General features: G+C 43.1%; 1 protein-coding gene across 5 annotated transcripts in view; it reads left to right on the top strand.

Moving 5' to 3' along the window:
• HOMER1 (homer scaffold protein 1) overlaps positions 1 to 10,481 on the top strand; it is a 66,141-nt gene extending 55,660 nt beyond the window's left edge. For 4 of the 5 annotated variants that reach the window (XM_072137691.1, XM_072137697.1, XM_072137704.1 and 1 more), the window contains 4 exons: positions 532 to 691; positions 2,496 to 2,606; positions 3,990 to 4,070; positions 6,841 to 10,481. In XM_072137691.1, the coding sequence (XP_071993792.1) occupies positions 532 to 691; positions 2,496 to 2,606; positions 3,990 to 4,070; positions 6,841 to 7,029 (541 nt within the window). In that variant the 3' untranslated portion in view covers positions 7,030 to 10,481. The remainder of the gene's footprint in view (positions 1 to 531; positions 692 to 2,495; positions 2,607 to 3,989; positions 4,071 to 6,840) is intronic. The other variant, XM_072137722.1, reaches the window with a different exon arrangement.
• The last annotated feature ends 16,611 nt before the right edge of the window (positions 10,482 to 27,092 follow it).

The following is a 27,092-nucleotide window of genomic DNA, read 5'->3' on the forward strand; positions in this document are numbered from 1 at the left end:
CACCAGCTCACCCTGAGCTGGTGCTCGGTACTTACAGCTTACCCCTGCCATTCTAAATGGTAGGTTTCCTTTAAGTTTTTTTAAGTGTCAGGACCTGCTTTATAGCAGGTGACTGTACTCCTGGTGCTGCCCTCCCATCTTGTTGCAGGTGGTGCTCCCTGAGGCAACAGGCTCAACTCGCCTCATGTCTGGTGAACCACTAGTCAGGAATTATGACTTTTTCTTTCCGAACACCACCTCTGCGTAAAATGTACTTTCATTATAGCTGGCCCCAGGTTCCTGGCACAGGTTATATCACATGTCCATGCCAGACAAGACGTCATGTGGAATTAATCCGGGCACAGTAGTCTCTTAGCATATTCGTTGCGACCAAATACCAGCTCTTAATAAATTTTGCCCTAATGAATGTAAATGATTTGCATAATTTTGCATTTAGAGTATTCTGCATTATGTTTTTAGCTTTGTTGCATGTTTGTATCTGTGTAGCCAGTGCTATACCCTGCATCTCTTACATTATTTTGTGTTTTATAGCAGTTCTGCAATTAACAAGCACTGGGAAGCTGAACTGGCTACACTCAAAGGAAACAATGCCAAGCTCACAGCAGCCTTGCTGGAGTCTACTGCCAACGTCAAACAATGGAAACAACAGCTTGCCGCGTATCAGGAAGAAGCAGAGCGTCTCCACAAACGGGTGGGTATAAACATCTCGTAGCGCGGGGTCATGATGTGGAGCTGCAGGGGATTACTTGGGCCAGATAATTAAAGAAAGGGACAAGCCATATTCATTTTTCATTAAATATTCTTACAAATCTTACTTTCTTGTGACCTCATGATTGCTTATTATGAATTTTTTGGAAAATCCTAATCTTTATGGTTGGTGCTGAAGATGAGCAGGTAATACATTTTAGGTTTAAGTTGATAAGGGAAGGGGTCTTTTTTTTCTAGGCGTGTAACAGCTCATTTGGGCATTTGATTTATATTGTTCTAATATAAATGTAATATTCCTGTAACAGAAGTGTCCAGTCCACAACATTTGGGACAGATGTGAATAAGTATACATTAAAGGGGTATTCCGGGAATATGAACATCTGGTTAAAAAAAACCCATGATGATAGAAATAAATGAATACAACATTAGTCACAAAATGGGGTTTTAGTAGTTAAATTTTATGATTCCGAAAATTTTATGGCTCTCTAAAATATGTGCAGTTATCACCAAGATGGCCGCTACTGGAAACTACAAGTACCATGATCCTTTAGTTCACAGTAACAGCCCCTCCCTCTTATGCTCTGCTCCCAGAATGTCCTGTTCTGTTACCATAGTAATGATGTGTAACTGCCATTACTGTACATTACCTAACTAAGATGTGTCTCACTACAACACAGGCCATAGTGGATGTTCTGCAAGCATCCGACTACAGCCAAACATATTGATCATCACATGACCTGCACAGGCAGGAGCAGGACATGTAATGTGGACATGTGACCAGCGGCCATCTTCTGTCCTGTGTCTTCTCCACGGGGACAAAGCCACAGGACTGATTAAAGGGCCAGTAGCATTTTAATTCTTTATTACAGTCTATGTCATCAGCATTTTCTGCTAACAGAAGCAAAATTTTAAATTACAACTAATTACATATTAGTTTATATTATAATTACCCTTTCTATATGAATTATGCTGATTCCTGGAATAACCCTTTAAGTATAATTGCCTGTTGGTCAGGGGCGTTGCTAGGGTGGTAAAAGATGTAGGGCACGGGTCCAAATCCATGTGTATCACACTTTCAGTAATGCCTCCTCCTCCTAGGTGCATATTTTTCTGACTTGTCGGACACAAAAGTGGCGCAGATACTTTATAAATACATGTGCAAGCAGTTTGCATGTTCTTTCTAGAGCAAAGTCAGACAGAAAACTGGTGCAGCGAGTTTAATAGATCTGGATCCACACTTATCAATAGTGCAATTTGCCTCACTAATGTGCAGAGTGTGCCAGATTATTGAATACCGGCGCACGGTCTTCACTAATATGACGCACCCTCCACACGCTGATAGCACTTAAACTGAGTGCACAAGTTTTTTTCTGGTGCACTCAGTTTAACGAGCGTGCGCCACAATTATGTCAGACTGCTCAACATAAATGTGGGGGCCAGTGGAAATGTGCATCGGAACGGCCCTTTAGGCACAGAGTATTGTGTTGCGGTGGACATACTGCAGCTGCGACACAATACTAGCGGAAATGCTACATCTACATGCTAAATAGATGTGCAAGCTTTTTGCACATGTATTTATGTGCAAAGCTTGCCAGAAAATTGGCGCAGAACGTTTAATAAATCTGGGCCACTGTGTTCAGTTCTGCAGAATCAGTCTAGGGTGCTTGATCTGACACATGTAACAGAATGCAGCCCACAACTTGGTTTTGTTTGACAGCCCCCAGTCAATTATCGAATATTGAAATAACACTTGCTGAATCGTTTACCGTCTTCTGCTCTTTCCACAGGTGAGTGAGTTAGAATGTCAAAGCAGTCAAGCGAACGCAGTGCAAACGCACAAGTCAGAGCTGAGCCAGACAATACAAGAACTAGAGGTCACCCTGAAAAAGAAAGAAGAGGTACAGTACATTTCTGTAACATATTGCTTTATTGACAACTAGCCATGGTTATGATTAGGCAGGGTGTCCCCCTGTATCCCCAATCATAGCTATGGCTAGTTGTAACAGTGTTTATATGCAATATGTCCATGTCGGGAGGATCACAACCAAACCTACACATCGGGTGTGCTCATGTTCATGGATAAAATCATGTTATTTATCATTTTCTTTTATCATTTATCATTATCTGCCCTGAATGATGATTTTAAAGCGGTCAAACACAAAAACAAGCCAAAGCATCATTGAGTAACCAGCACACCAAACTTCAACCACATCAAGCTTTACTACTAAACCTGAAGGAATTTAACAACCAGAAAAACCACACAGTAATAGCCCATCAAGTTATGTCAACCAAGCTAATAGTGACCCGCCACTGGAAAGACCCTATATGCCCCAATATAAACGAGGTCATTCAGCAAATTAACATCAAATATGCTTACGAAAAGGCTATTGCGACACAAAGCAATAAATTATCACAATTTGACGCTCAATGGGATAATTGGACCAGTAGCGCACACTTGAAGGAATAACTACCGTATTTTTCGGGCCATAAGGCGCACCAAAAATCCTTTGATTTTCTCAGAAATCAAAGGTGCGCCTTATATATGCTGCCTTGAACTGTGCACAGGTCTGCCACCTGCTGGTCATTCATCCTTATAATCCGGTGCGCCTTATAATCCGGTATGCCTTATATAGGAACCTAGATGTTTTAACAGGCATTTATTGATGGTGCACCTTATAATCCGGTGCACCTTAGCTTCATTCCTTAATGGACCCAAATAATAAAAGCAGCACTTTTTCAAACCTAGGTTGGACCTTTAACTTTTTAGTTGTTCCATTCACCATTCCCTGGTAGTTTCTGGATATGTTAAATGAATGGGAGAATGGTAGCAAGTTAAACTTATACACACTCGAGAAGTAATAGATCCCAGCAAGAGACTCTGCTACTACCCAATTCCTACAAAACACTAACAAGTAAATAGCCATGAGTTTACTAACGCCAGCTTATGCATGAGTCCAATGGTTATGAAGAAAATCTTTGTAAATGACACTCTCCTTTTCATATGGATAACCCAGAAAGTGCCAGAAAATCCCTTTAACTGTTCCACTCCATTATACAGGGCCTACTGACCTGTTACAGTACAAATAATAGAAAAAAACAACAGCTCACCACATTAGATGTCCATGAAAATATTGCTCTAGTAGTGTGAACGGTGGCCAGGATGATAGCAACGCTGTGCCTGATGCAAACCCTAGAATCTACATCATTGGTAGTGCATTCAGCCATGTTTGGGCCACACACATTCTGTGTTTAAAACTTTCTATCAACTTGTTCTGTTTTAGGAAATAGAGAGATTGAAGGAGGAAGTTGAACATGCTAAGGAACTACAAGACCAGAGGGATTCTTTGAGCCAAAAATTACAGGTATTCTTTATTATTCCATATCTCTGTTCACAAGAGAATATTAAAGGGGGCATCTCCAATGGGGGGCAAAAAGACAATATTACTTACAACTCTCTACACTCCACTGACTGGTCCCCCCTTTTTTCTTGACTCCAACTCCTGGGTGCACTCAACACCACAGGAAACACGACAAGAAAACCGTATAAACCAATCACTGGTTCGGGTTATAATGTTTTTCATCCTGGGATTGGTTGACAGGCCTCTCCTATTTTTTCATGTGGTATTAGGAGTCACCCAGGAATTAAAGTGTAGAGGGGACCAAAAGTGTCAGTAACGGATTACCAGTCTAGCCAAGAGCAGTAGGCCTTGTTTATTATATTATCTCCCCCTTCAATGGCTATTTGTGAGTGGACACCCCCTTTAACCGAGGGCTACTTTAAACACAAAAAGGGTAAATCTTCCAGGATATACCAGGAACACTTGGGCTACATTCAGACGACCATTGGGTGGTGTATATACGGCAGCCATATATATATGCCCAATAGGCTGGCAATGGGCGCACGGAGCAGTACGTGCCGCACCGTACTATTCCCTACCCGGGAAACGATAGGATATGTCCTTTCTTTTCCCGTATTACAACGCTGTGCGCCATAAATCTTTATGGAGAGGGGTGGCGGCCAGCGTCTGAATGAAGCCTTAGTCATAGATCCAAGCACTGTGACTGTGGTAATTTTCTTATATTTGTCATCCATGGCCTCCTTCTTTCTAAAATAAATGTACAATTATGCAAATGAGCCAGAAGTGCTCTGGGGGGCATTACCAAAAACCCTCTGTGCTGTTGCTTCACAGGCTGATTACCACATAGTAAGTGTACCTGGTTTATCATACTTGATTTTGGTAAATATCCTTTAATTCGAAGAATGGTTTAATCATTTTTGGGCCATAACTGAGGGTCATACTATTAAACAAAAAGTTATGATGAGTTGGTAAGTGGCTGGTAGTACAAGTTCACAAACAAAAAAGTTTCTGGAGGCCTCTAAAACAAAGAAGTGTGAAAGCTTTCTTCTCCTTCATGCAGCATCTCTGAAAATGCTTAGCTCAGCGTGACACGTAAAATCTGCTTAAATATTGAGATTCTTTGTATCATTAAAGGAATATTAATACGGACTGATAAGATTCTAATTGCACGGTTCATCCAGAAGCCAATATATGGACACAGCAATCTTGGTTAAATGGATATGAAAGAACATTTGATAAGCCTTAAATAATTAATTAAAAATAAAGCTCAGGGATAATATAGAGAAGAATGAGGAAGACAGACACTTAATTGCAATAATAAAATGTAAAATATTTTCGAGTCAGAACAGTCAATGTGAAGCTTTGTAGTGGCGGGTAGACGGAGATTAATTACACCGCTCCTTCTCTCGCTCGGGAAGGTTTCAGAAGTGGAGATGAGGGCATATGGCTAATTGTCCTAATAGATGCCTACACTTACAACAAAAGACCAATAAAAAGACTTGGACTCAATTTGATTTTTAGCTGCAAGATCAAACAAATTGTAAGATTTTAGAAAGATCCAACTGTACAAGGTCTTGTCTCCTTCATATAACCTCTTATTGCAGTGAATCTGACCTAAAATGACCAGTTGTAGGATTTGTATTGACTTTTTTATGGCTTTTACTGACTTATTTGTCACTTTTCACAGTGTAGCATATTATAAATCTAAGGTTTTATTAATTAAAGGGGTATTCTCATCTGGGCATTGGCATTTCATTAAATTATTTTGCCATATACATACATTTCTTCAGTTGGATGCTATTAAAAAAATGTAACAGCGTGAAGATAATTTTCTCTAAATGTAGCCATGTTGTCCTTAAGAAACAACATTGTTGTCCTTGGATACGACCATTGCTGCCAGGGAAATTGAACAAAGAAACAAATGGGCAGGAGTGACTGAATGAGCCACAGCCATCCTGCCATCCTGTGTGGTTAGGGGCCTCAATGCTGCATGTGTGGCCACCACTGTCAGAGTGCGGTAGTGGTCATGTCCAAGGACAGCATTTCTAAGGAACAACATGGCTACATTGATGGAAAACTATCTTCACACCGGTAATTATTTTATTTTATAACATGCAATTGAGAAAATGGATGTATATGGCAGATGAATTAAATTAAATGTGAATGCCTAGATGAGAATGCCCTAAAACCAGACCACAAATAACATAGTCCCCCAGACCAACAGAAGCACATACCCCAGACTATTAATAAATTAATATTATTTATTCTCACATAATGAGTGAATAGAAGAATTGTAGAGAGTGGGTCTCTCATAGTCAAGTTTGGTTTTTTCACCTTTGGGCAGTAGAAAGGGACAGAAAATTGCCAATACGGCAGCCTATTGCTTGTTGATATCCAACTACAAGGGGGGGGGGGGCTATTGATCTAGTTTTAGGAGATATTTACATGTTGGACTAGCTGTGGGCAACGTTCGTTCCACAAGGACAGTAACTGAAAAGTGCAAAAGAAGGAAAAGTCCTTTGGTGACCCAGGTGACAGTGATCCCTGATAAGAATTTTACTGACTTGGTGATGTTTACAATATTTTTGCAAATGTCCAACATCTTGATTATAGGAGGTGAATATAAACAGTAAAGTAAAAGCCATGCATCAATTTTTTTAAATTCCCGCATAGCCCCTTTAAAGGAAAAGAATTAGGTTCACAACCTGTTTTGGGTTAAAAGTAAATCAATACACACAATTGTTAACCTGTCGTTCTCACTTTGCCACCACAGGAAGTGGAGACGCATAACAAAGATCTGGAAGGACAACTGAGCGACTTAGAACAGCGACTGGAGAAAAGTCAGGGCGAGCAGGAAGCATTTCGCAATAACTTGAAGACTCTTTTAGAAATCCTGGACGGCAAAATCTTTGAACTCACTGAATTGAGAGACAACTTGGCCAAGTTGATAGAGTGCAGTTAAAAAGGCAAAAAAAAAAGGGCTGCCACCACCAACCTTCTTAAAGACACAGCGTCTCTCTTCACAGCACGGTGGTGGGCTCTGTATCAGAGTTGCACAAAATCTGAATGGGGAAAACTCCTTTTCCGAGAGTTTAATTGCAAATTTCGTAGTTGGCTGAAGTGTGAAATTGAGACTTGCTTTATTAGCTAACAGAGAGGAAATTAAAAATAAAACTTGAATTACAAATTACCTCCTTACTCCCTTATTGGCCATAACGAACTTTAACACATTCAGTGCCAGGTAGTTCTACACTCTAGCTCTGAATGTACAAGATTCTTTCCAGTAGTTTTTTTTTTTTTTCTTTTTTGAGCAACCCATCACCGGTTTGCTGACAGACGAATAAAAAAAAAAAAATTAGTCGCCAGTGTTTTTTTTCTTTATTTTTTTTTCTCCAAAACATACTGTACAGAATATTGCTTTATTTTATAGGTTTTTATTTTGTTCTTTTCTATGAGATACCTGCTTGCAGTGTTTTGTGCAAAAAATAACAAAAAGAAAAAAAAAACAAAAAACCTTAGTGACGGGAGAAGCCCTTTGTATTTTTGTTGAAATCTGAACATTTTCTCAGGATATTTTTGCACTGTCGGAAAAAAAAGTGCATTACTAATTCACCTAGCCAGGAGTGAGAGAGACTTCACTTTAACTGACAGTAGTGAGAGGACCCTCCTACCCAATGTATAATGTTCTTTCTTTTTATACTGGAAGATGTCTCTTTACAAACTTCACTCTGGTGTTTATTTCTTTACTAGGACGTCTGCTGTAAAATTTACCTTTCTTTTTGGTTAATTTACAGGCAATTTTATTTCCAATGAAAAAAAAAAAAAAAGGAAAAAAAAAAAAAAAAAATCGGTCTCATTTTCTTATACACTGTAAAGCCAACTCCAAAGGCAGCTGAACATTATGGAGATTAAAGTTGTTACATTAGTATATATTTGAAGAGCATTACTAAGAATATTTAACAAGAGTTTAATATATGGACTTTTAACTGCATATGAGTATGTTTTGAAATGAATGCAAAAAAAAAATGTTTACTTATGTATTTTGGAAGACATCATTTCTGAACGTCCGATGCATCTCAATGTACGTAGTAAGTGATAATAGGAAATCCTGTTTGTTCTTAATTATATTTAAGGATGTACCTCTATTGGGAAGCTGTTCATTTTAATTGATCAAACTGTGAACTCAATTTTCTTGAAGATGTAATGATCCTGTTTTAGCCCCTTCATCCATGAAGAACATTTCTGAAAAGTTTCCCTGGAATACGGTAATTGTCATTAGAAACATCTCCTATGGGAGAAGAAGGAAACTCTACTGACATGCCAATGGGTTATCCCATTTTTTTTTTACCAAGCGCCAGTAATAATGTAATAAATTGACTTCCTTCGAGTCAGATCGGGAGACGGTTGCATCGTGTTTCTGGTGCTGCATTTATAAGCATATGCTTAGGCACTTGCTGGGTATTAATACCTCAAAATATACTTTTATTAGGTATAAACTCTTGTCTGTGTCTTAATGCAACAATATGCTTTATTTCATGTACAATTACTGTTCAATAGTCCCCTTCTAAATTTGGGTGAGCATCTTGTATAAATGCTAAGACATTTTTCTTCCCGACATCAATTGATCTTTTTGCCATCTCATCTTCCAATGAAATCCTATAATTCGACATCCACTATCAGTACATACTATTCCTCCAAGTGACTATGCTCCTAAAAATTTGATTTAAAGTAAGGTCACATTTTCAAAGTTCAAGTGAAGTTACACTCATTGCAGGGTGTGAAAACAAGATAAAGTCCTATGGAATTTTTCTAGGACTCAGGGTATTAGATTATATTCTTTATAGTCTTCAGAAACAAAGGAGTCTTTATAGATTGTGATATCTGTAAAGAGGGGAACTTAGCTCAGGTTGACCCAATCTCACCAGACTTGTGTCACTGAAGTGAAATAAAGCTACTGTAGAAGCCTACAGCTCATTGCCATAAATTCGGTTTTTGAAGAGCAGTCAGGCTTATGTGTTTTACATTTGGGACACTATCGAAATGGTTTAACCCTTTAGCTATCCCTTCCTATGTAATTGTATTCTCAGCTTTGCCGAGCGTATTCTGAATTGGGCAAGAGCAGTATGCTGCTGCTGGATACCTGGAAATGTTGAAATCAGATCTGCCATGGGGAAAGGGCAAAACGCAACACATTAAATGGTTAAGCAGACCTGCCTAAAGTGAGTTCAGCCGACACTGATCTCATGTTATAGCCATCTTTAGTCAAGTGTATAAGGCTCCTTACACACAACATAAGGTATTCCAGGGCAGGGATCCAGGAGTAGCATACATATGACTGGAGAAATTAAGGGGGGAGTGCTCTTCTCTCCATAGGGAGGAGTGCAGCCCGGAGGTATGTACGAGAAAAGAGAAAAGATCTTTTTCCCGACAATGGTACGATACCGTGGGTCAATAGTATTGCCTATTGAAACGAATGTGGCTGAATGCTGCCCATAATGAAATGGTATGGTACTGGTAGCATACTGCCGAAATTTTCCGCTCATGTGCAAGGGGGTTAAGACTGTATAAGGGATTACCACTTCATTAGGAAAGTAAAGATTTCTCCCTATCTTCTTTTTTTAATGGTTTTTATGCAAGGCTAGAGCCAACAACAATGGAAACCCCTTTTCTACGTCTATATACTTTACAACCTAAGGACATAGAGATATTTCTTAACCTTATGGCATAAACAACCAAAATGGAATGAGATTCTGTTCACATTGTCGTTCGGAGACACTTTTGAATACAAAATTAGGAAACGCCAACCGAATCCAGATAAATATAATTATGCAGGAGCCATTGGTCCCCTGTTTGTAGGTCATATTACAAAAGTCATGACACCAATGTGAACACAACCCTAAAAAATCAAAGTAGGATGAAGTCATTGGGAAGTTTTGAGGGCTATTGATGTTACTTTAAGTTCCCCAAATGGCAGATTGTTAACTCAGCAGTAAATTATACAGTGTTTGAAAGCAATAATACCCATTCAGTTTCCTGCAGTTATGGTTGTGTAACAAGAGTTCTGAATGAATGTGTATAGATGACTTATTTGCTCCGCTCTTCCCTTCTTTTTATATATCCTTTTTTTTATTCTGGAAAATAACGGAGACACCCTTTGCTGATATCTGGATATAATACTGGTGCAATCTCTGCCTTAACCACTACACTGTAATATACAGAAATTGCCTAATACAATCAATGTGGCATTAACCAACCTAAATTCTACTTTTTTTTACAGTGAAAATGGTTGATACATCAAATAAAGTAAATCTTCTTCATTTCATGTCTTTAGTTGGCTCCAAAAGGCAGCGTAACATAAAAAACGCCATGGAAACGACAAAAATGTATTACGAATAAATTACGTTTCAAACTTGATCTTTTCTGTTCATTCCGAGGCTGTCGAGAGGAGACACAGTCCAAAAGGAGAGGTTGATAAGGATGAAGGGGCTAAAGACGCGTTGCTCGGGGGTCACTACAGAGTGTTACTATCTAAAATGAGGAAAATAAATACCAGTCGATTAATGGCCTTGAGTTGTCCTTGAATTTAAGTTTATAAGAACTTTTATGCAGTATTTCTGTATGGCTGGATAACAACCAGTGTATAGCTCCCATTACGATTATCTCACAATCTGATACAATACGTTTGAATAGGTAAATCTTTGACCCTGGGACCTGTTTAGAATTGTGGTTAGTTTTGTAGTAAATTCTGTAGAGCAATTTCATCCATGGCTTGTCATCAAATCTTGGCCAGAAAGTTACATTACCTGCCTCTTGGTCAGGTTTCTCCAAAATCTTGGTGTGGAAGACAAGGTTCAAAGGAGTGAATAAGCAATAAGGTACTTAAAGGGAACCTGTCACCAGGAGACCCATTTTTAGCACTCCCCCAGTCCCCACAGAGCATAGTACATATACTGAAAAAAATTTTTGGATAAAAAATTGTTTTTACAGAAAAAAAGATATGTTATATTGTACCTTTCATTAGCATGTGCTGTGTGACTTGGCAGTTGCCTAATGGGAGGGGCTGGAAAGGAGCAGTTCCCCCCCACCCTTGGGAAACATGTGACCTTTTCAAATATATGAATAACTCCCCACACTCGGGATTGGCTGTAGAGGAGCAGGGGGTGTCGCTAAGCCAAGTGATGGGTGTTTTCATATATTTGAAAAGGTCACATGCAGTAGCTGGTCCCCAAGGGGGGGGGGGGGGGAAACTGCTCCTTTCCAGCCCCTCCCATTTGGCAACTGCCTAGTCACACAGCAGATGCTAATGAAAGGTACAATATAACATATCTTTTTTTCTGTAAAACCAATTTTTTAATACAAAAACACTTTGGCAGTGTATGTACTATGCTCTGTGGGGACTGGGGGAGTGCTAAAAATGGGTCTCCTGGTGACAGGTTCCCTTTAAAAGGTTTGGACATTTTCTCTATTATAAGTCATCCTTATTAAAAATCACATATAGCAACATTTCAAAATTTTATTATCTACAATACATTTTTTTTTTAGACAAAAATTCTATTATGATTCAAATCTCTTTATATTTTTACTAAAAGTTTGTCCATAGATTCTCCAACTTATAAGACAATTATTATCACAAAAGGAGTTTGGCAACTTTACTTCATCCTTGTAATGTGTTGGGAGCAGGAAATTAGCAAATTTACCAATATACATCTATTTAATGCCCTGCTCTGCTTTTTTCATATATAAAGTAAAGCCCCTGTTTCAGAAATGTCTTGTACCGCAGGCGAACGGTCATGTGATCTCTAATTGTCCATGACCAATCCCGGACCTGAAAAGACATCTACCATCAGATGTACTGATGAGTTATATTAAACATGATAATGAGCTGGAGGCGCTCAGGCTTGGATAACCTGAGTTTCACCGGGCTCCGGGGGCTAATAATTTATTCACACCCCTGTATTTTAATTTTAGCTGGGCCCGGGCCATGTATTCGTTTAGACTGCCAGTGATGTCAAGCAGCAGTCTGCAATTCTCATGCATGCGCGCTAAGACTTCACTTGTGCAGACGGTTCGACAGGAAATTCTTAGCACGCATGCTGAGACTTGCAGACTGACAGGTGAGGTCACCGGCAGTAAGAATGATACCTGGCCAGGACCCAGCTAAAATTAAAATACAGGGGGCGTGAATAAATTATCAGCCTGGAGGCACTCAGGTAACGTAAGCCTGAGCACCTCCGGCTCATAAGCATTTTTAATATAACTGTAAATTTCAACAATCCGGCTCTGCTAGAAAGTAATAAAAAGTTATAAACCAACAATTATGTTATAGGCATCAACCATCAATATATCTGATAGTAGATGTCCTTTAATCTTGTATTCATTAAGAGCATAAGGTTATAAAATTCTAGAGATAAGTCCTAGAGTCAGACACAAGTTGCTCATGTAATACTGGCTTTATAAACATGTCTTCGGGAATTAATAGTGGCCATATTGGTAGTCACTCAGGTTCAAACCCCCTGATTGATAGATCTGTCTTCTCATGGAAAGCAAAGAAAATGTAAAGAAGCATCAATATGATAGGTGGAGGTATAAAAAAATAACATTACTCCAAGACAACAAGAAAGAAAAGGGTTAATTTTCTCCTTTAAATTTCAGCACATTTCCAAAAATATGACCAAAATGCAGCGCAAGGAAAACAGCATGTTGAATACATTCATGCAAAGCTCTGGTCCGATACAAGTGATAAAGTCAAATACAACAAAGCTGCAATAGTGAAGTAATGAAAGTGCTGGATTCTCACAAAAGACTTACCCAACTCAAGTTTTGCTTTCTGCAGCTTCTTCTTGGGTCATGACCAGGGCTGCCATCAGGGGGGGTTTAGGTTGACTGTGTTCAGGGGCCCTGAGGAGGAGAAGGGGTCCCAAGTCACAGAAAACTCTCCTCCCTTCCCAGGTGCAGGGAACTCACTGTGCACAAAGGGCCAGATTATCATTCCGTGGGGGGCCCACAAAACTTGCCAGTCGGGGGGCCCCAAACTTCCCAGTGGTAGCACTAGTCATGACACTACAACTACTTTTCTCCTTCCTTCATTATTGAGTAGGTGCGGCGTTGTGTCCAACAAAGAAGCTGCAGAAAGTCTCACTTGAGTAGTGTTGATATTTTATATGATAATTATGATTTTATGTATACTCTGAGTATAATAAAAACCTGCATGAGAACCCGGTGCTTACAGTACTTCACTACTGCAACCTTATTATATCTGATATGCTTTTATAAAGCGTTTGGAATTAAAGGAAAAAGCTGAAGCATGTATTGGATTATAGCCTTGCTTGGGGAATTTCAGTCTGAAAGAAATGTAACTGATTAATAGGGATGAGCAGACCCATTGGGGCTCATTTACTAAGGGTCGTGCTGCACACTTTTAACGGACTGTGCACCTTTTTGGGGGCTAAAACGGCTTGCACAGGTATTTAAGAAGTGTATGGGCTGGGAACGTGGCACACACAATCCTTTTGTGGTGCAGCTGTGGTGGCTACCATGCGACGCAAATTGTGGGGGTGGACAGTCCAACTGATTCGGACTGAACGCCATATTTAACTTTTAAATTGTGTTGCACATCCTATGTTTAAGATGCACCAAAAAGATGGTGAACTCTGTCGGACCTGAGCGGGAAAGAGACACATTCAGACGCACGATCTTAGTGAATAGCCGCACAGCGTATTATAGACGGACAATGCACTTTCAGTAAGCGCCGGTGACCCTGTAAGTAAATGTGCCCCTATGGGTTTTGGGAAACTTTGGAAAAACGTTTAATTTGGGTATCCAAACCAACTGTTAAGACCTGTGATCAGTGATGAAGGGAATGAGCCAGAACGATGAACAGAACTTCTGGCTGAAATCCGTGGTCGGGGAGAAACCAGGTCCTAATATTGCAGTTGGGGGTCTGCTCATCCCAACTGGTTAACCCATCACTGCACTCATCTCCATTGTTTTCAGTATTGCTTGATCTTCCTTACAAGGTAAATCTGTGAATGAGGGACAATTACTTGAATTTTGGGAAGTACTTGTCACTTCTTTAGTTTCATTGTGAAGAGCAGACATTGATGGGAACCTGGTAGAACATCCCCACAAAATCTGTACACACATCTTCTCCACAAATCACAAACTTCTGCAAATTGAATCAATTGCTCAATTCCTTGACGCATTTCACATTTTCATCCTGTCCCTTCTGTGTTGTCAGATTTACTCTTGGCAGATCTGTACTGGTTGTTACCCAACATTTTTAGAATTTTTTCCAGACCAACAGAAGGGATTTTCTTTAGATGGGAGAACTCAATAATACAATGAAAATGAAAGTGGTTGGTTCCATTTCCTCAATATCAAAGTTGTACTTTATCTTAGGTTTTGACATCATGCATTTCTTTATAGTATATTTATCCATAGAAACATATCTGCATGATGAATTTCTTCCTTGCTTTATGAAATGGAAACTTTCCAAAACATTGTTACTGTAAAAGACACATAAGACGATATTTAAGTGGGTCCATCAGTTGGACATGATGTGACTGTTATGACTCTTATATGGGAGGGGGTAGATTTCTATTACCATACATCATTTTTTCTTCTGTACATATTTGGAGAATTCTATGTAAATTTACAATTAACTGTAAAATGGGTCCAAAACCCTAAGGTGCAGAGGGGAAGTTGTCACAGATTTAAAAGAAAAAATTGTCTTCTTGCTCTGTTCTAGTCTTGGTTGATTTGTTCTCACAAAAAGGGAACCGTCTCACTTGTTACCATTGTACAAAAATGAAATGACCACAGGTAATTAAATCTAATGAGCAATAAGTCATTTTGCAATTTACCTATAAAGGCCGGATTATTTAGAATTCAGGTTGTCACTTGTTTCACTGGACCATAAGCAATAATACAAGACCTGATATTCAGATGCATCAACAAAAGAATGAAACTGAGGTAAAACACTATTATGTTACATCCAGTTCTAATGATAAACACTAAGAAAAAGGAGTGTGCTACAATGGACCTGAATAACATGACATAGTCTTTATTAATTCATGGAGATACAAATCAACACAACATTTAAAATCAATTGAAAGTACACAAAGTACCACAAAGAACATAGGATGGAGCAATGGCCACCCCTGACCGATAGTGTTGGGACCAAAAAATAAAGCACAAATCACACGGTACGGACCTAAATCAACGTGGTATCGGTAGCTAAAATCTCAACGTAAACATATGTGCAAAACCAACAATTAAATACAAGCTCACCAAAGCTAGCTCATCCAGTTCTAAGGGAAATAATGCCCTTTTGAGGCCTAGTTCACACCACAGATTTTTGGGGTAGATTTTCCGGTAAAATGAAACCTACTGTAGGCAACGGTGGGTGACTCATTCTTCATGCAAGTGTCAAGACCTAGCTTTTCTTTGTGGTTATTTATTGGTGATTGTACCCCCATTGTAAAGTCTTGTCCTAACAACAGATACAGTCTTAACTTTCTGATACAGAAAGAAGAGTTTAAGGCAGTTGTCCGTAATGTGAACAAGTACTTGATGTTATTCTCCACATTATTATTGTTTCATTTATCTCCATTTGCTTTAGACCGGGAATTTTTCCAGTAAACTTCCGGTAGAGGACTTTATGTCCCCTATAAATTTCAAGCTGCTAATTGTATACATAGGAATCTGAGGAAGCGCTTAGTTCAAGCGTGAAACGCGTCATTACACTTTTAAACTTTTATAACCTTTGTAAGGGATTAGCTCCGGGGATCGTCGTCTCCTAAGCAGACGACCAGCACACACAGGGAATTCACACAATGTGAGTAAGGTTAAAACTGGCCTCAGCCAGCTTTATTTGGCAGTACACAAACTCAAAACATAAAAATAATACCTAAGCCTCTCCGGCACTAACTATACATCGAGGTTCCCTACCTCACCAGGTGCTGGCCTACTGCCAGCCACCCCAAAAACACAGTAACAGTTCACTGCCACCGCTCCACAGGCCTTTGCCGTAGCCTGTCTCTTCCCCAGGGTGGAGCCCAGTGTGAAGTCTGCCCCATGTATTAGTGCAGCCCCTCCAGCTGAAAACTAATCAACTTAATTAGACAGACCCAACTTTTCCAGGTCTGTCTTCTACTCAGCTTTTCATAAGGCAAAATGCACATTTTATGCCCAAAAGCTTCTCTAGTGGCAGCCACCCTGCCACACCTTTTATTGTTATACCAATTTTATTGCCATTTATGGCTTAAATAAAAATTTTTTTTTTTTAACGAAAAAGTTTTGCGCAAGCCAGCGTTTTTTCCTAGAATTGGAGGAGAAGTTTAACGCACTCTGATTGGATGCTTTCGAATACTGTACACTGTCTACAGGAGAGCGAACAGTGGGGTCTGGCAACTGTGATGACAGCAGGAGATCCTTTACCAAAATAAAAGAAATGACATTATCATTGTCAGTAGTGGAGTTCTGTGACATAACGGCAAGGGAGAAATTGAATTTGAGAAGAGCAAACACTCTAGAATTGCACAGGAGTACACAGCGGAGAAAAGGTTAGGCATATTAATACGGTTTCTTTGTCAATTTCAACCAGTTTGGAATTTGTTTTCCACCTTGTTGGCACATTGCATGGAATATTAAATACTGACATAAGGAAGTACAATTTGTTACGCAAAAAACGAGCCCTCATACATGTCTGTAGATGGAAAAAATAAAAGTGACAGATGTTCTGACACCCTCAATCCGTCCCTGTGAAAGAGTTGTCAGACACATAAGCTCTTTTCCTATCAATGCATTGAGCTGGACGCAGGGTCCTTTTCAACTTTTATTGATAAGATCAGTGTAAAACTACAAGAAAATAACAGTATTCAGTACATGGTGTAAGACACATGGATTATATTATAACTCACCGACTGTTCTATGATGAGGAAAACAACAGATAAACTGTCTAAGAGAGAGAAATTAGTGTGTGCAGCTTCTATGGAGCAAGATGGCTGCTGCAGAGGCATGGGGCCAGGTTAGAGAAAGGCATGATGGCAAAGTAAGGAAGCCTAAGTAGGAAAAGGTTAGTCTGCACAGAAACATGAGGCAGAATAAATGAGGCTGCAATACAAGAACCTATCAACAGGTGGAGCTGCTGGCGACACCGCTTAGATATATGCCCCAGAAGGCATGACAACAGATTCTGAAAGGAGGAAAGCAAAAAAACTGAAACACAAATTGGAGAAAAGTCACTGGCGGCCACAAGGGATTAACATTAGATATCTCCTACTGTGGCTCCTATAAATACAATCCTAAACTATTGAAGGGGAGATTCCCTTTTTAATAATTAAACCAAAAATGTGTTTCTGTGAGCTACAGATCAGAAGAAAAAGTAGTTTGAAGTGAACCCCCTTCTATGACAATAGTACACAAAGAACAAATATTAGTAAATTGACATGAATAGGCCTCCTGTACGTATTGGGAAATTTGTGTGCAATATGGGTGCAACCTGTGCACATAGTGGCACAAATCCCACAAAACAAATTACTAATAAAAACATAAACACTAAATAAATTGACACAAGGCAAATAGATCTTTTGGAATAAATTAGCTGCCGTAAAATTAGATTTACTGTATAAACAATTAATTAAAGAATCAAATGTATAAAGAAATATAATTTAGCTTGAAATCATCAATATAAAACCTCCAAAGCATCTAATGAATATAAAACAAAGTCTCCCCAGCAACAGCTGACTGCTGTGACATAACTCCCACTAATAAACAATGTGACCACAGTCCATATACTAGATATAAGGACAGGCTGGGCGGTCACTGGAAGCTGGACCTTCTTGAATACTGACCCCGATCACCGCTGACAGCTCTTTATAAAGGTAAGTGTTCAGGCCAAAGGCCAATCAAAAAAACACAGGCAATTCTTCACCCAGTAACTCGCTTGCTATTGCTCCAGCCTTTAACCAATCAAAGCTGTGCTTACATCCACAGAACCGGAAAATAAGAAGATAAAGCGGGAAAGCAAGAAAGCAGGAAAGAAGGGGGATGAAGGACAAGGAGTGCAGGGGGATGAAGGACAAGGAGTGCAGGGGGATGAAGGACAAGGAGTGCAAGGGGAAGAAGGACAAGGGGTGGAGAGGGATGAAGGACAAGGGGTGGAGAGGGATGAAGGACAAGGGGTGCAGGGGTATGAAGGACAAGGTGTGCAAGGGGAAGAAGGACAAGGGGTGGAGAGGGATGAAGGACAAGGAGTGCAAGGGGAAGAAGGACAAGGGGTGGAGAGGGATGAAGGACAAGGGGTGCAGGGGGATGAAGGACAAGGAGTGCAGGGGTATGAAGGACAAGGGGTGCAGGGGGATGAAGGACAAGGAGTGCAGGCGGATGAAGGACAAGGAGTGCAGGGGTATGAAGGACAAGGAGTGCAGGGGGGTGAAGGACAAGGAGTGCAGGGGGATGAAGGACAAGGAGTGCAAGGGGATGAAGGACAAGGGGTGCAAGGGGATGAAGGACAAGGAGTGCAGAGGGAAGAAGGACAAGGAGTGCAGGGGTATGAAGGACAAGGAGGGCAGGAGGATGAAGGACAAGGGGTGCAGGGGGATGAAGGACACGGAGTGCAGGGGTATGAAGGACAAGGGGTGGAGGGGGATGAAGGACACGGAGTGCAGGGGGATAAAGGACAAGGAGTGCAGGGGGATGAAGGACAAGGGGTGGAGGGGGATGAAGGACAGGGAGTGCAGGGGGATGAAGGACAAGGAGTGCAGGGGTATGAAGGACAAGGAGTGAAGGGGTATGAAGGACAAGGGGTGCCAGGGGATGAAGGACAAGGAGTCCAGGGGGATGAAGGACAAGGAGTGCAGGGGGATGAAGGACAGGGAGTGAAGGGGGATGAAGGACAAGGGGTGCAAGGGGATGAAGGACAAGGGATGCAAGGGGATGAAGGTCAAGGAGTGCAGAGGGAAGAAGGACAAGGAGTGAAGGGGTATGAAGGACAAGGGGTGCAGGGGGATGAAGGACAAGGAGTGCAGGCGGATGAAGGACAAGGAGTGCAGGGGTATGAAGGACAAGGAGTGCAGGGGGGTGAAGGACAAGGAGTGCAGGGGGATGAAGGACAAGGAGTGCAAGGGGATGAAGGACAAGGGGTGCAAGGGGATGAAGGACAAGGAGTGCAGAGGGAAGAAGGACAAGGAGTGCAGGGGTATGAAGGACAAGGAGGGCAGGGGGATGAAGGACAAGGGGTGCAGGGGGATGAAGGACACGGAGTGCAGGGGTATGAAGGACAAGGGGTGGAGGGGGATGAAGGACACGGAGTGCAGGGGGATAAAGGACAAGGAGTGCAGGGGTATGAAGGACAAGGAGGGCAGGGGGATGAAGGACAAGGGGTGCAGGGGGATGAAGGACACGGAGTGCAGGGGTATGAAGGACAAGGGGTGGAGGGGGATGAAGGACAGGGAGTGCAGGGGGATGAAGGACAAGGAGTGCAGGGGTATGAAGGACAAGGAGTGAAGGGGTATGAAGGACAAGGGGTGCCAGGGGATGAAGGACAAGGAGTCCAGGGGGATGAAGGACAAGGAGTGCAGGGGGATGAAGGACAGGGAGTGAAGGGGGATGAAGGACAAGGGGTGCAAGGGGATGAAGGACAAGGGATGCAAGGGGATGAAGGTCAAGGAGTGCAGAGGGAAGAAGGACAAGGACTGCAGGGGGATGAAGGACAATGGGTGCAGGGGAATAAAGGACAAGGACTGCAGGAGTATGAAGGACAGGGAGTTCAGGGGGATGAAGGACAAGGAGTGTAGGGGGATGAAGGACAAGGGATGCAGGGGGATGAAGGACAAGGGGTGGAGGGGGATGAAGGACAAGTGGTGGAGGGGGGTGAAGGACAAGGGGTGCCAGGGGATGAAGGACAAGGAATGCAGGGGGATGAAGGACAAGGGGTGCCAGGGGATGAAGGACAAGGAGTGCAGGGGGATGAAGGACAAGGAGTGCAGGGGTATAAAGGATAGGGAGTGAAGGGGTATGAAGGACAAGGGGTGGAGGGGGATGAAGGACACGGAGTGCAGGGGGATGAAGGACAAGGAGTGCAGGGGTATGAAGGACAAGGAGTGAAGGGGTATGAAGGACAAGGGGTGCCAGGGGATGAAGGACAAGGAGTCCAGGGGGATGAAGGACAAGGAGTGCAGGGGGATGAAGGACAGGGAGTGAAGGGGGATGAAGGACAAGGGGTGCAAGGGGATGAAGGACAAGTGATGCAAGGGGATGAAGGACAAGGAGTGCAGAGGGAAGAAGGACAAGGACTGCAGGGGGATGAAGGACAATGGGTGCAGGGGAATAAAGGACAAGGACTGCAGGAGTATGAAGGACAGGGAGTTCAGGGGGATGAAGGACAAGGAGTGTAGGGGGATGAAGGACAAGGGGTGCAGGGGGATGAAGGACAAGGTTTGGAGGGGGATGAAGGACAAGTGGTGGAGGGGGATGAAGGACAAGGGGTGCCAGGGGATGAAGGACAAGGAGTGCAGGGGGATGAAGGACAAGGAGTGCAGGGGTATGAAGGACAGGGAGTGAAGGGGTATGAAGGACAAGGGGTGCTGGGGTATGAAGGACAAGGAATGCAGGGGTATGAAGGACAGGGAGTTCAGGGGGATGAAGGAGAGGGAGTTCAGGGGGATGAAGGACAGGTGGTGCAGGGGGATGAAGGACAAGCGGTGTCGGGGGATGAAGGACAGGAGTGCAGGGGGATGAAGGACAAGGAGTGCAGGAGGATGAAGGACAATGGGTGCAGGGGGATAAAGGACAAGGAGTGCAGGGGTATGAAGGATAAGGGGTGCCAGGGGATGAAGGACAAGGAGTGCAGGGGGATGAAGGACAAGGGGTGCCAGGGGATGAAGGACAAGGAGTGCAGGGGGATGAAGGACAAGGAGTGCAGGGGTATGAAGGACAAGGAGTGCAGGGGTATGAAGGACAATGGGTGCCGGGGGATGAAGGACAAGGAGTGCAGGGGTATGAAGGACAGGGAGTGCAGGAGGATGAAGGACAGGGGGTGCAGGGGGATGAAGGACAAGGAGTGCAGGGGGAAGAAAAACAGGGAGTGAAGGGGTATGAAGGACAAGGGGTGCTGGGGGATTAAGGACAAGGAGTGCAGGGGGATAAAGTACAGGGAGTGCAGGGGGATGAAAGACAAGGGGTGGAGGGGTATGAAGGACAGGGGGTGCAGGGGGATGAAGGACAAGGAGTGCAGGGGATTGAAGAAAAAGGGGTGGAGGGGGATGAATGACAAGGAGTGCAGGGGGATGAAGGACAAGGGGTGCAGGGGTATGAAGGAGAGGGAGTGCAGGGGGATGAAGGAGAGGGAGTGCAGGGGGATGAAGGACAAGGAGTGCAGGGGGATGAAGGACAAGGGGTGGAGGGGGATGAAGAACAAGGAGTGCAGGGGTATGAAGGACAGGGAGTTCAGGGGGATGAAGGACAAGGAATGCAGGGGGATGAAGGACAGGGGGTGCCAGGGGGATGAAGGACAAGGAGTGCAGGGGGATGAAGGACAAGGGGTGCAGGGGTATGAAGGAGAGGGAGTGCAGGGGGATGAAGGACAAGGAGTGCAGGGGGATGAAGGACAAGGGGTGGAGGGGGATGAAGAACAAGGAGTGCAGGGGTATGAAGGACAGGGAGTTCAGGGGGATGAAGGACAAGGAATGCAGGGGGATGAAGGACAGGGGGTGCCAGGGGGATGAAGAAAAAGGAGTGCAGGGGGATGAAGGACAAGGGGTGCAGGGGTATGAAGGAGATGGAGTGCAGGGGGATGAAGGAGAGGGAATGCAGGGGGATGACGGACAAGGAGTGCTGGGGGATGAAGGACAAGGGGTGGAGGTGGATGAAGGACAAGGAGTGCAGGGGTATGAAGGACAGGGAGTTCAAGTTCAGGGAGATGAAGGACAAGGAATGCAGGGGGATGAAGGACAGGGGGTGCCAGGGGGATAAAGGACAAGGAGTGCAGGGGGATGAAGAAAAATGGGTGGAGGGGGATGAAGGACAAGGGGTGCAGGGGTATGAAGGACATGGAGTACAGGGGGATGAAGGAGAGGGAGTGCAGGGGGATGAAGGACAAGGAGTGCAGGGGGATGAAGGACAAGGAGTGCAGGGGGATGAAGGACAAGGAGTGCAGGGGGATGAAGGACGAGGGGTGCAGTGGGATAAAGGACAAGGACTGCAGGGGGATGAAGGACAAGGAGTGCAGGGGGATGAAGGACAGGGAGTTCAGGGGGATGAAGGACAAGGAGTGCAGGGGAATGAAGGACAAGGGGTGCCGGGGGATGAAGGACAAGGAGTGCAGGGGGATGAAGGACAGGGAGTGCAGGGGGATGAAGGACAGGGAGTTCAGGGGGATGAAGGACAAGGAGAGCAGAGGAATGAAGGACAAGGGGAGCCGGGGGATGAAGGACAAGGAGTGCAGGGGGGAGAAGGACAAGGGGTGGAGGGGGATGAAGGACAAGGGGTGGAGAGGGATGAAGGACAAGGGGTGCCAGGGGATGAAGGACAAGGAGTGCAGGGGGATGAAGGACAAGGGGTGGTTAGGATGAAGGACAAGGAGTGCAGGGGGATGAAGGACAAGGAGTGCAGGGGGATGAAGGACAAAGGGTGCAGGGGGATGAAGGACATGGAGTGCAGGGGTATGAAGGACAAGCGGTGGAGGGGGATGAAGGATAGGGAGTGCAGGGGTATGAAGGACATGGAGTGCAGGGGATGAAGGACATGGGTGCAGGGGGATGAAGGACAAGGGGTGGAGGGGATGAAGGACAAGGAGTGCAGGGGTATGATGGACAAGGAGTGCAGGGGGATGAAGGACAAGGAGTGCAGGGGCTTGAAGGACAAGGAGTGTAGGGGGATGAAGGACAAGGAGTGCAGGGGCATGAAGGACAGGGATTGCAGGGGGATGAAGAACAAGGAGTGCAGGGGGATGAAGGACAAGGAGTGTATGGGGATGAAGGAGAAGGAGTGCCGGGGGATGAAGGACAAGGGATGGAGGGGGATGAAGTACAAGGAGTGCAGGGGTATGAAGGACAAGCGGTGCAGGGAGATGAAGGACAGGGAGTGCAGGGGGATGAAGGACATGGGTGCAGGGTGTTGAAGTTACAGTAGTCAATGGTATATCTGGAAGGCTTCATTCTAGAGCATGTCACAATCTCTAAACTATTAGTATAGAGGTTTTGTATATTTCTAGTGATTATGTCTCACATTGTGATTCACATAGAGCAGTGATGGCGAACATTTTAGAGCCTGAGTGCCCAAACTTCAACCAAAAGCCACTTATTTATTGAAAAGTGCCAGCACAGCAATATAAGCAGTAATTTATTTCTCCTTGTTCTTTGACAACTTTCAATCGTTCAGCCTCCTAAAGACACCAATGCAGTTGAAAGGAAGAGGGCAAATTCGCCTATCATTGTAGGAAGATTCTGTAGGAAGATTCTTTGAGTTCTGTCTGGTGAACTTCATGCTGGGGCGATGGCCCGGGTGCCCACAGAGAGGGCTCCGAGTGCCGCCTCTGGCACCAGTGCCATAGGTTCGCCACCACTGACATAGAGGTTTTATCCTGTGGAACTGAAACTAAAGTATTGGAGGCTAACAATATGACAATATGGAGCTGCCACCTTGTATCGCGGATGTAAATTATAGCAGAACACGTGAAGCAGATGAGAGATCACCATGACAACCTACAGATGCAGCAGAGATGAGCTTGTCATTTGGCACAACTCCTTATTATATCGCAGTGTTACGTGTCATTAAACATAGGCTACGTTATCCCAATGCACAAATTACTATACATTGCAAAGCTTATTCCTGTCATATACAGATACATAAATCTGCCCCATTGTCTTTCTATAAAATTCAGTAGGCCATTTATTTGGGTCGGGATGGTCCTTCCACACAAAGGCAGCGCAGCTATGAACATAGGAAGAGTATGTAAGTCGTCAAGGAACCAATTAACTAGATTCATACTGTTATAATTATGTAATTTATCATTGTAAGCACAGACAATGTTTTTGGTCTCTGTGACAATAGGATTTCAAAAATGTTGGGTTGTCATAAGAACCAGGATTAACAATAAAGCTTAAAGGGGTATTCCGGGAATATGAACATCTGATACAAAAACCCATGATGCTATAAATAATTGAATGTAACAAAACTTAATGTCATTTGTCACAAAATGGAGCTTAAATAGTCTGATTTTATGATTCACAAAATTTTACGGCCTCTCTAAAGTTATCACCAAGATGGCTGCCACTGGAAACTACAAGTCCCAATATCCTTTAGTTCTCAGTAACTCCTCCTCTGTCCTATGCTCTGCTCCCAGTGATGATGTAACAGGTTTTCTTGCTCCGTTACCATAGTAATGATGTGTAACTGCCATCACCACAACACTGACCATACTGGATGCAGTCAACCAACCGACTACAGCCAAACGTAGTGCTGATCACATGACCTGCCCAGGCAGGTGCAGGACATGTGATGTGGACATGTGACCAGCGGCCATCTTCTGTCCTGTGTATGATCCGCGACGGACCGCGCAGAGGAAATTAACGGACTGATTAAAGGGCCAGTAGCATTTTAATTCTCCATTACATTCTGTGTCAGCAGCATTTTTCTGTTAACGAGAGCAAAATATTAATATTAACAACTAATTACATATTAGCTTATATTTTAAAGGCCCATTTGTATATGAATTATGCTTATTCCTGGAATACCCCTTTAATTACAGACACCTGTGATAACTGTTATAGCTGATTATTGTAACCTAAGGCTAAAGTACAGTAAATTAGCAACATCTAGAGGTCCGTTTGTAACTAGGGGTCGTATGTTAGTCAGGTGTTCTATAGTAGGGGACCACCTGTATACAAGCATTTGGTTTGGCCAAACTGTGGGAGTGACATGTACCTACAGCATCTTCCATGGACTGTCTTAATTTTTCCATTGTTTTCCTGATCGAGAAATACAGATTGCAAGTGGTAGGAGGGCACGTGGGTGCAGGCCGAGGTATTTGGATGTGAATACTAAAATTAGTAAATATAGGATAATGGGGGTCATTTATTAAGGGCCCGATTCGCGTTTTCCCGACGTGTTACCCGAATATTTCCGTTTTGCGCCGCTTGTACTTAAATTGCCCCGGGATTTTGGCGCACGCGATCGGATTGTGGCGCATCGGCGCTGGCATGCGCGCGACGGAAATCGGGGGGCGTGGCCGAACGAAAACCCGACGTATTCGGAAAAACCGCCGCATTTAAAAACCGAAAATGTGTCGCATAAGGACCGCTTACCTTCACCTGGTCCAGCTCGGTGCATTCCGGCGCGATGAGTTTACTTTCAGCGCAGCAGCGCCACCTGGTGGACGGCGGAAGAACTACCTTATTAAATCCCGGCCGGACCCGAATCCAGAGCGGAGAAGCCGCCGCTGGAACGCAAATGGACCGGGTAAGTAAATTTGCCCCAATATTTTTTGATATTCTGGTTACAGGGCAAATATTCTTTAACCCATTAAAGTCCATTAATTATACTCTTTGCTGACAAATAATTTTAGGTTGAGACAGATCCATATGTGCAGCATCTGCTCCGATGGGTAGTTTTCAAGAGACGTAATATAACATGCAGTGGGTGGTAGAGACTAAAGATTTCAAGCCAAAAGATAGCGTAAAAAGATAATAAAACGCAAAAATTGTTCTGTTATGGAAATAAACTAATTACCAATTATCAATTGCTTAATTTAGAATAGTGAATAACTGGTCCAGAAGCTATTCTGGAAATACAACATACAACTGGTTTAGGCCAAAAATAATGTTTTACTTTCATGGGTGCAGAATCCATGAGGCGAGTTGAGATTCTTGCCTCAGGAAGCACCTTCTCAGCAATATGGGGGAACAGTCATCTGCTATAAGGCAGTCACTGACATGTAAAAGTAGCATCTCTTGACATCTGATATCAGCAGGGGTGTGAGAAACTGCATGGAGAATCCACATACTAAAAAAAATACCTGATACAGGTAGTCCCCAGGTTACGTACAAGATAGGTTCTGCAAGTTTGTTCTTAAGTTGAATTTGTATGTAAGTTGGATCTGTATATTTTATAATTGTAACCCCAGACAGAATTTTTTTGGTCTCTGTGACAATTGTATTTTAAAAATGTTGGATTGTCATAAGAACCAGGATTAACAATAAAGCTTAATTACAGACACCTTTAATAACGGTTATAGCTGTTTATTGTAGCCTAGAGCTAAAGTACAGTAAATTACCAACATCCAGAGGTCCGTTTGTAACTAGGGGTTGTCTGTAAGTCGGGTGTTCTTAAGTAGGGGACCGCCTGTATATTATTTCTGTGTGGGGCAGTGGGGCGCCATTCTATAGTTCTCCTCAGGGAGCAGAGAGTTGATATTTTTGCCTGATTATTCTATTCCACTGCACAGAATATACAAGGACTAGACCTTAGAAAGGGTTGTCCTATCATTAAATTCTAATCTTTCTGTTGAATAGAAGTGTAAAGGTAACTTCCCACGTAAGCGTAATGGCAGCAGGATTACCTAGACAGTATATTCCCAGCCATTAAAGGGAACCTACCATTTGATTTGATGTACTATGAAGCAAACATACCTTGGGAATTCTGTAGCTACACTGATGCAGGATCATATGTTGGTTAATCCCTGTGCTGAGTGGTTTTGCTGATAAAACAGATATAACATTATGATAATGAAGCTCTGTGGCTTCTATCTCTCCTCTGGCGCTCGCTTTGCCGCTTCTCATAGCAGGAGAGTGTCTCTCTGATTACATCATCATCTCCTGCAGTTCCCTTCCTGACAGACAGAATAATCAATTGCTGCACCATCCCCCAGCTGCTGTGTATGAGTCATTCAGCTCAGTTTTTTTAGTGCTTGATTAGTCATGCTTAGTCATTCTTTACATAGCAGCCATTTGCAATTCCAAGCTCCCTTGTAATGTGTAAGCCATTCTGTCCCAGCTTTCCCAAGGTGCTGAATGGTATAATTATTTT

This window comes from Engystomops pustulosus, chromosome 1 (genome assembly GCF_040894005.1).
Source record: "Engystomops pustulosus chromosome 1, aEngPut4.maternal, whole genome shotgun sequence".
Taxonomy (NCBI): domain Eukaryota; kingdom Metazoa; phylum Chordata; class Amphibia; order Anura; family Leptodactylidae; genus Engystomops; species Engystomops pustulosus.